General features: G+C 32.2%; 1 protein-coding gene across 2 annotated transcripts in view; it reads left to right on the plus strand.

Annotated features, from left to right (window-relative positions):
• The window catches only part of LOC107444912 (salivary peroxidase/catechol oxidase), a 68893-nt gene extending 58662 nt beyond the window's left edge, over window positions 1–10231 (plus strand). For both annotated transcript variants that reach the window (XM_087168315.1, XM_087168314.1), the window contains exons 18-21: window positions 724–926; window positions 1971–2140; window positions 5493–5598; window positions 9735–10231. In XM_087168315.1, coding sequence (XP_087024441.1) covers window positions 724–926; window positions 1971–2140; window positions 5493–5598; window positions 9735–9795 — 540 coding nt within the window. In that variant the 3' untranslated portion in view covers window positions 9796–10231. The remainder of the gene's footprint in view (window positions 1–723; window positions 927–1970; window positions 2141–5492; window positions 5599–9734) is intronic.
• The last annotated feature ends 531 nt before the right edge of the window (window positions 10232–10762 follow it).

Consider the following 10762-nt stretch of genomic DNA (forward strand, 5'->3'; position numbering starts at 1 on the left):
TATTTCCATTTGAAAATTTCACAGTTATTTTTTTACACTTCTTTACACTCAGTTATAGTTCTATTTTTCTAAGGAGGCAATAAGAACTGTACACTCTAAGAAATTTTCATAAAATTTGGGGAAGTGACCGTTATTTTATGCAGCCTGATCCCTATTTTTGGGGAAAAATCCCAGGTATACGGTTATTATATAAAGCTTTTTAATTCGAGAATATATACACTCATGACGGTTTCAGCACCAGACTATAGTCACATGGGTTTGGTCCAAAGAACAACTTTCTTGCATTTTTTCTACATTACTGGTAACGAGCACGCATCTCTCTCACTTTCCGGCAGAGGGCACCACTATACTATGTAACGTCATTCCACGATTTAATCGAAAAACAAATCGCCTGAGTCTCATACAAGGGTCTAAGTCCAGCCGAAACGTAACTTTTACCTGCATATCGTTAATTTTCAGTTAGTCGCCATACATTTTCCAAAAAATAAAAAAAAAATAAAAAAAAAAATAAAAAAATTACATGTTGACCTGCATTTTGACGTCATTTTAACCATACAGACATAGATTTATTTTTACGGTCAGTGACTGGAGTATTTTTTGCTTGTCACTGACCGTAATCTGGTGTCTTCTTTTGGAGAGTATAAAACAGATGCTCATACAAAAATTGTCTCAAGCATGATGTGTCAGCACTAATAACTCATTAACTATTTCTTTTTTTTATAGGCTCGAACGAAACTGTTTCCATTTACTGGAACTGATTACGGATTTGATTTGGCATCTCTTGGTATTCAGAGGTCAAGAGACCATGGAATACCACCTTACACAAAATGGAGAGCTGTTTGTGGATTATCAGAAGTCAAATCTTGGGATGACCTCTATGACATTATGGATCCTTTCCGAGTACAAATGCTCCGAGAAGCTTATGAGTAAATACTAATTCTATCCATATTCATTAATTAACCATGTATAAATTCCATAAATTAATTGTTTATCAATAAATTACCCACCAATTTTATATAATGGTTGCCCAAATGAAAAGTAGACATGTGTGATTGCGTCAGAAATATTGTTTCAATATGAGCTACATCATTCAGAGTTATAAGGGAAGGTAGGAAAAGTATACTTCAGGTTATGTATGATTGATTAATCAGCTCGCAGGAAAGCATTTAATGCAAATGTAAAGTCATACTGAGGAGGGATGCTTCAAAAACATAACAAAGCTTATTGATACTGTTTTTTTTTCGGTAGTACACATGTCAAGAATCGTAACTCTTCGATCGAACGAATATTTAATCAGCAAATATTTAATACGAAATTTAATCAGCGAATATTTAATCAGCAACGACGGTGCATTTATTGAGGATCACGATATTTGCTTATCTTAGTCTTGGCTAATTGTGGACTATTGTATATTATGGCTACTTATTTGCATTTGACTGGTACTTTTATATACTCAAATTATTTTTGCATCATGTTAATTTTGTGTTTTCTGATAATTATTGACGAAAATTGCATTGAAATAATAGTTTTTACCTATTTATTATAAACTTTTGTAATGTCCTGATTTGACAGCCAAATTAGTGTGCTATACAAGTTAAGCGCCAAGTCAATAACTTAAAATAGAACAGCTAAGTTTGAACTTTCAAATAGGCTCTAAAAAAATTATTATTATTTTTTTTTGTGATTTACAGATTTGGCAATCAAATCTCCAGGCTCTGCCACCTAAGCGTCAAACCAGTAACTTGAAATCGAACAGCTAAATTTGAGCTCATTAGAATGAAATTTTAGTCAATAATAAACATTTTAAACACATAAAATTAAGTTATTATGTTACTGTACAATTCTTAATCTTGAGGATGAGCCCTAATCTTATAACGCTGCTCTGAATCTCTCTGTCCAAAAAAAGAAAAAAAAAAGAGAAATTGACACGTTTAGTATACTATTTAATGCATTTATGTTTTTTTTTTCAGAGACGTTGAAGATGTTGATTTTATTCCTGGAGCATTGGCAGAAAACCACGTTAAAGGCACAATGATAGGCCCCACTCATCTCTGTCTTATTGGGCGACAATTTAAAAAAACTCGCCATGGGGATAGATTTTGGTTTGAAAGACCTGAAACGCCAGCTTCTTTTACAAAAGGTAGCAGTCATTCAACATTATTTTATGTAGTATATATATATATATATATATATATATATATATATATATATATATATATATATATATATATATATATATATATATATATATATATATATATATATATATATATATAGCCAGTGGATGGACTCTGATGATTTAATGCCCAGTGTTTCCTTAATAGGTTGATATTGATTGTTTGATTGGTCCTTTTCATTTAATAGCAAATTTTTGCCAAATCTTTTTTGCTGTTGCTTGGATTAAATTATATTTTTAAAAAATTTATATTAGAAAAAATGGACGGATATAAATCAAAACAACCAACAATCAACAATCAAAATAATATAAATATGCGACAAAATTTAGTTAAACATACTGACATACTGAAGAATTTAAGAATTTTTGAGAAAGCAAAATATATACATTTAATGTATACATTACAACTGTGAAATATGTGAATTGTTAAAGAAGAACTCTTCTTCCACATGAATCTTTCCACGAAGAATTGATGAGTTTTGAAGGATCAAAATTTTGAATGGAAGCATTGGGCATTTTAATAAAAATTCTGTCTTCCAGAGTATCTTTCTACATTGATATACTTCTATCATTAAGCGATTAAAAAAAATGAGCCGGCTGTTTATTTAATTTAAGTCGGCCCCTTTTTATGGTTGACTCGCCACGTAGTGAGTGCTTATTTTCAGTTCTGAATTGAAGTATTATGAAATATTCTAAGTATATTATAAAAATATCGGTGTATTATAAGAGTTATATAATTAGCAATTCTATTATAAACATTGTACGAGTTTTGTATGCATTTTATAACAATCTTTTTTGATAAAAGCGTTTGTGAATGTGACAATCTTATGCTACCAGCGATGTATAATGAGAATTTCACGAGAATTCGAATCATTTTATTGTAAACATTTCAAAATTAAGTATTCTGTTTCAAACATTCTACAAGAAGAATTCTATGTGTATTATAAGTATTCTAAGAATTTTAGTTTTGTTATAAGAATTATAAAACTATCAATTCTGTTATAAGCATTTCAAAGAGCAATCAATTTATACTAAGCATTTCCAAAAAAACAAACAAGAACATTCTACATATAAATATAAGCAATTCGAAATTAAGCTTTATTTTACAAACATTAAGTAAAAAAGTATTATTCGAGGAAAGGATGTAGGATGAGTAAGGATGAATTAGATGTAAAAATGTCATCCCCGTCTTTTCATTATATTGCCTTGAGCTTTTTAATGTGAAACAGACGCAGAATTTCTAAAAATAACTATCAGTTCTATCATTTTCTAATCTATTTTGTTTTCCATTTTCTTAAGAAATATATCATTCTGGTATTTATTACATTTTTAATTATAATTTTTGAGTAGTAGCTCTGCTATATAGATAAAAGATATTAAAAAATATTAAAAAATAGATATATAAAAATATTATACAAAAGATATTAAGAAAATCGATAGCAAGAACATTTTAATTTTTTCGTTCCATATGCAGCAGTAAAAGTTTTGTAACTACCACTTTTTACTACAGTTATCAAACACATTGAGTAAACATGTAAGTTTTACCTATTAATAAATGGTAAAAGTCAAGTTCCCGAAGAAAGATTAAAAAAAAAGTCTTCTTACTATTGGTTTTTATCTTTTCCGGGTAGATATCAGCCCTGTAATAGTTTTCAGTCTAATATACACTAAATTTGCATACCAAGAAAGAGTTGTCAGAATGAAAGAAATTTTACGTACAACGATGACATAAGTACGTGATTAAAACATGAAAGGAAAATGATTATTTACTTCAGAAAAAAATACAAAAATAGCTTGAGTACACTGTTGGGACACTACTAGCCTGAATGCACGATGCGATACGGTAAGGCAGAAGTAGTATAAACTCAAAGATTATCCAACTTGCCGTCCCAAGTGATCCCTGATATGCTCGATCGGTGACAAATCTGGGCACTGTGCAGGCCAATGAAGGGTGGTAATGTGGCGGAGCAATTCTGTGTCACCCTTGTTGTGTGTGGCCGAGCATTGCCCTGTTGAAAAATAGCTCCTGCGAGATCCATCACGTAAGCAGTAGAAGCAGTGGGGCGTGTCGCTAAACAGCGTGGGTAGGTTTGAGATATTCAACATGAGGTCTCCATACATGTAAATGATTGTCATCAATGCCCAAATTGAATCTAGATTTGTCGGTGAAGACGTGTTGGTTCCATTCGGTTGTTGTTCAATCCCGTCCAGCGTGACACCACTCTAAAAGGAGACTATGGTGGTTGTCAATGGCAGCACATATATTGGACGCCAAGATAGAAAATGTTCTTCCGCCAGGCGCCTTGTGATGGTGGTACAAACCGATACAGGTACAAACCGACACAGAGGCCCCTAGTGAAGGTGCTGTCGGTGTCCGGATGGAGGACAATGAGACAGTTGGCGCTATGCGTGCGTGACGTATGTGACAATCTTCCCAACTACTGATCTGTCGAGGACGTCCTGTGCCTGCCCACCGTGTAAGCTTCCCTTTCTCTAGTCCAACGTTTCCAATACCTTTTCACTGTGGAATTGGAATGGTTAAAGTGGCTGTTTCTTCGCCAAGTCGACCGCCCGGCTTCCCTCATCCCGATTTTTTTCCTTTTCGAACTCTGACAGCTGTTTATATTATCTTCATTGGCGGAGTAACGGCATCTAAATTTAGAAATTTTTTCTCTGTGCAACAATATAAATGCATACAAATAAGCTCTGCTTACATGTTTGATACTTCGAAGAAAACAAGTTCAACGCCTTCCGGTGGTTTTACGTAAAGCATTTCTAATCATCATTTAGATATCTGCCTGACACGTACCTCCATGCCAAACTTCGTTACATTCCCACAATTCTTTTTTGGTGCGCTAATTTTTATGGCGATAGAAGCTGTTTTTGTTCATTTACGTCGCACTAGAGCTGCACAATGGGCTATTGGCGACGGTCTGGGAAACATCCCGGAGGATGATCCGAAGACATGCCATCACAATTTTGATCCTCTGCAGAGGGGATGGCACCCCCGCTTCGGTAGCCCGACGACCTGCATGCGAAGTTGAGCACTTTACGGTAGAACAGTTTAACGAGGACCAATACCGCACACCCTCGGTCCCTACGCAGGCTGATTCAAGTGGTCACCCACCCGCACACTGACCGTAGCCAGTGATGCTTGACTTCGGTGATCTGCTGGGAGCCGTGTCTCAACGATCAGTCCACTGGGGGACGGCGATAGAAGCATTTTATGTCTAACGCTTTTAAATATTCAGTTTAATATACAATAATTATTAAATTCTTAATTAATTTCTTATGATTATTTTTTTCTTTTTTAAAGATCAATTGAAGGAGATATACAAATCAAACATTGCCAGATTGATTTGTGATAATTCTGATCATCTGAAAGAAATTCAAAAAAATCCATTTTTCGTTCCATCTGATCGGTAGGTATCACAAGCAAGCTTTACTGGAAATTTTTAATTTATATATATTTATCCTTTATATCTATATCTTTCATATCTATTTTCAGAATTCTTGCTAATAATGAAGTATAAAAAAGTATACACATTTGTTAATATTTAAGCGAGAGCGAACGCAAATTAATATGTAAGCGAGAAAAATACACAAAAAAAGTTACCGTAAACCGGGGCGAGTCTACCCATCCAGGGGCGAGTCTACCCATTTTAGTTTTATTTAATTTTCACTATTTTAAATTGCAAATAAAAAAATTTTTACCGACGGAGGACTTAGTTCAGACTCTAAGGAAGATGGCGCTGTAGTAGTTTGATCCGTTTTTATTTATTTGGTGTCTTTTTAACCGACCTGTTCAAACGTCTTTTGAGAGATTTGTATTGAAAATCAGAAAAATTTTAGTTGGTGCTCCGTAAGTATATTATTATTATTACTATTTTCACTTTGGTTACGTGATAAACTTATCTAAGACTAGGATTACATTAATTTTATATGAAAAAAAAAACAAAAAGATTGTAAGTTTTGCTGTTGTAAACAAAAAGCCAGAATTCGTGGGGCGAGTCTACCCATTCGTATTTAGTTTTAATAAAGCATAATAATATAATTTAGAACTTTGTTTATATTAAAATTAAGTCATTTTAAATGAATTTGAGTATATTATTTTAATCCTGCATTGATATATATATTATTAATAAGAAAATTTATAGGTTAAATATAAATGTAAATATAAAGTATGTTTATTTTACCTATTTTTTCAATTTTTATATTGCAAAATTAACTTTTTTTATTTAATTCAAATTAAATAAATTATTATTTATAAATTATTATTACCTCCCAAAAGAATGGGAAAAGGATTTTTCATGATTCCCAATGTTTGAATTTCGATTTTGTTAATAATCTTTAATTATTATTATTTATTAATTATTTAATTGTAAATTTATATTAATTTTAATTTATTTTTTTCAACAATAATCAGAAAAAAATGTTATTTTATAATGTTAATGAACATAAAAACAAAACTGTGATCAAAATGTGATAATCGATCAAATACTCAATTTGTGTTATTTTATGAATAAAAAAATGGAATACATAATAAAGTTATGAATTTTACTTCATAAATATCCTATATAGTAACTAAAATAACAATTTAATAATAAAATTTGATTATTTACAATGTTAACATTCATTTTAGTAGAATGGGTAGACTGGCCCCATACGAGAGATTTTTCAGCAGTTCTATAAAAATATACAGTAGCAGCGTAACTGTTAATATGTTCTAAAATCGATTTCACAGCTTTAAAGAGGGATAAATAGCGATTCCGAAACACCTATTAAAAGCCTTTTTTCTTTAATATTTACAAAAGTTTGACCACTTGAAAATTGACAAACTGAAAAAATGGGTAGACTCGCCCCGGTTTACGGTATCGAAATTTAATAAATCATAATTAACGAAGAAAGGAGGGTAAGATATCAAAACCTGTTTCATTGCCGGAGGAAAAAGATTTTAGTGGAAAGGCGACTGTTAGAAACACCTCTACGTTTTATCAAACTGGTTTTGATGCTTTTATCACGTTTTCCTCATTCTATTTCGATTGCATTTTTTAAAACAAAAATTTCCCAACCCTTTATTAGATTAATTTTACATCTTCTCAAAAAGCTTCGAATCTTTGAAAAGCTTTGACTTTAAAAGGTTTGCATTATTGAAGGCCGAATTGCAAATTTCCACGTTGTAAAAAATATTTGAAGACTGAAAATCATTTTAATAAATGTTTATTCAGTGACCGGGATGGGTCACTAAATAACTTGTACAACAACTGTGCTCGGTTCCCAATAATGCGGTGGTATAAACTCGAAACTCTGTGAATGCTAATTGGTTAATACAATGCACGCACCGACTATAGTGCTAGTGTAAGATATTCCTCAAACCCTTAACTGAGCACCCAGTGTTAGGTGGATTGGATAAAAGTTCGAGTTTTGCGTGAAAAGTCATTGGCAAGTAATTTGCACATGCGCTTACCAAAACAATCAACTGTTTTAACTCCGTGTTGTGTTAAGATCACTCCGAGGCATCAAAGCTGTTTTCCGAAATCTCTGTGGTCGAAAGAAATGTTTTTTGTGTGAATAATATGCTATTTTCATAACTGATGTGAGTTTGAAACAGTTACTCATGGCCGTTAGGTCAAATTGAGCCTATCTTTAGCCAGCGCCCTCTATATTTATTCTGAAAACGGCTCAAAACGTCAAATATGGAGAAAACTACAATTTTGAGAAAAAGAAAAGCGTTTGTGATCGATTTTTTTAATATTTAGAAATTTACTCCTGTGCTCCATTATCTGGGCTCATAAAAATTTTCGAAAAATAGGAATAAGGCATTGATTTTGATAATTTTCATCAAGATGGAAAAATGTCGCCGAATTGGCGAGTTTTAAAGAAGTTAGATAACTTTTTAAAATATTTTAGTTATTTTCTTGTTCTAAAACCCAGAAAATTCTTTACCGCAAGATGACATAAACAGTCTAAAATTATAGCTTTGCTTCAAGTGTAAGGCACTTAAACTATGGCTTTTTCTTTATTTTCCTTGCCGAAAGAGCTTCGAAAAACTTTGTTAAGTGTTCGATGCCTTATAGAAATCGTGACAATCTTTTCTACTTTTGTGATACTACCGAAGTGTATACTGAACAGCACATTGTTGGAGCTCTAGTGGCAACAGCATCTTGACGTGCGTGGCAAGTCTCTTCAGCGCATCCTCGGTCCCTACACAGGCTGATCAAAGTGGTCACCCACCCGCCCACTGACCGCAGCCAGTGATGCTTGACTTCGGTGCTCTACTGGGAGCCGTGTCTTTACGATCAGTCCACTGCGGGACGGATTTACATTAGTTATCGGAATTACATTTGTTTTAAAAGATTAAATCCAAACAAGTAGTCCGATGAAGAAAAATTCATTCAAACATTTATCAATAATTGATTTTGTTAATGAAAGAAATTTCATTGATGGAAAACAGCTTCTCTAAGATCAAAATAAATGCAAATTTAAAAATATTATTGTTTGGATGAGAGCTGTTTTTGGAAAATTTTACTTCTAACTCAGAAAAAAGACACCGGTGTTTCATGTTGTATTTCATAACCATAAATTATTAAAATGCTAAATGAAATATTTTTCACTTATTTTGACCTAAATTAACACAAAATATTGAAAAAAGCACAAAAAATATGTTTAATAAAATTTCTGCGTCAAAGGGTAAATGGTGGTAAAACTCTACATTTCTCTGACCATTTCATTTTATAAAAATGATTCATGTTATTATAATTAAAAAAAGTTTTATAGTTTTACCTTGAAAGCATATTTTAAGGCTGATAGAAGCGTTAATCTACCAACTTGAACAGTAGATATACAGCTAGCTAATTGAATAATTCAATTGATTGCAAACAAACAGCGTCATTTGCAATGAAACTGGCTAATTGAAAAATTCTCTAATATTTTATAATTATTGCCGTATCCACACTTTCATTTAGAGTAATTGATGAATGTACACTTTATAGCTCAATTAATCTGACTTATTTCAGGCAGTTTGCAATAAGCTTGGAGAAGTGAAGCCTTACTGCAAACAAACATATTAAAGGTTTATTGCAATAAGTCGTGAGAAAATTCTATCTAATTGAATTTTCACGCATGTCGTTATCAGTCGAAGAGCATATAAGCCTAAAAATATTAGGCAGATTAGAAAATACTGACTTCTTTAATTAACCATTCGCATTGCGCAGTACCGGTGATTTTTACAAAAAGCCATATTTTTCAACAGTCAATTACCTCTAAAAAAGTGTTATTTTGAATGTTGTTTCAAAAAGCAAATGTGAAAATTTATAATGTAGCGCCATCTGCCGAGGAAGTTCGGTACTAAAGATTTTATAGCAATATATTTTATAAAATTTTATATACGAGATTTTTTTTTAGCTAAATGATTTTGCAAGAAATTAATTTTTGACTAACCACTGTTTATAAAACAAATTGCTGCTACATTTTTTAAAAGCATATCTTCAAGTATATTTTTGAAGTGTTCGTAAACAATTTAATTTAAGTTGAAAAGAATAATCTAATTTTATTACAGCAATCCTGTTGTTAATTGCAACGATATTCCTGGAGTTGATTTATCAAAATGGAAAGAATGAATTAAAGTAGATAAAGATGGAAAACTGCCCTTAAGATTGAAGTTCATGATTGGCATTGATTCAGTCAGTTCCTAAAGACCTAAAAATACAAATTGAACCAATATCTGGATTTTTCCGCACTATTTTACGTATTTACATATGTAGCAGATTTTTCATTTGTAATTACTTCAATGCATTATTTATCATTTCATTGCATTTTAGCGATTGTGTTACCAGTAGTGCTTAAAAATGTGATATGTGAGAAAAGATTGTTAGTGAATGTGTGTACAATTAATTTATGAATCAAGTTTGATAAATTCATTCAGCTTAATGTATTTGCATTTATTGTAATAGAAGTAGATATGCTTTATTGTAATTTTTTGTATTCTGTTACTTTAACAGTTGTTTTAGTTTTTTTATGTACTTTAGTTACAATAAACATTTCTCATGTTATAAATGTAGAATTATTATTATAAAATTCATACTACAAGCATCAACTCAACATAGCAAGACCTTCATCATTACAGCAATAGTAAACTAACACACTGTGCATTGCATTATAGTTAAATTCTTAAATTTCTTTCAAAAATAAAGTTTAAGGATATATAAGATTCCTAATTACTAAAAAGGGAGTTTAAGTTAATAAGAGTGCCGGGATAGCCTGGTCGGTAGGGCACTGGGCCCATGTCCGAGAGTTCGTGGGTTCGTACCCCGACTGCCGAAGACACCCAGTGTAGTAAATGGTGACTGATGCACGTTAAATCTGTCAAGTCGCCAAGTCCTCCATGTTCCCGTAACAAATCGAAACTTCTGGGGGTACTGGAATGGAGATTGATCGTTCTATGAATCAGGTCAAAATTAGGATCTGTGATGAATGAATGGATGTATGAATGGGTCCGCACTATAAACGGATGTGACGTATGGGGGCAGAAGTCGAATCCCTTAGTCGAAGCCATAGGTGGTGCCACTGTAAAACAAGAACAATTGC

The sequence above is a fragment of the Parasteatoda tepidariorum genome, chromosome 7 (genome assembly GCF_982258835.1).
Source record: "Parasteatoda tepidariorum strain Cologne lab strain chromosome 7, Ptep-v5.0, whole genome shotgun sequence".
Lineage (NCBI taxonomy): Eukaryota > Metazoa > Arthropoda > Arachnida > Araneae > Theridiidae > Parasteatoda > Parasteatoda tepidariorum.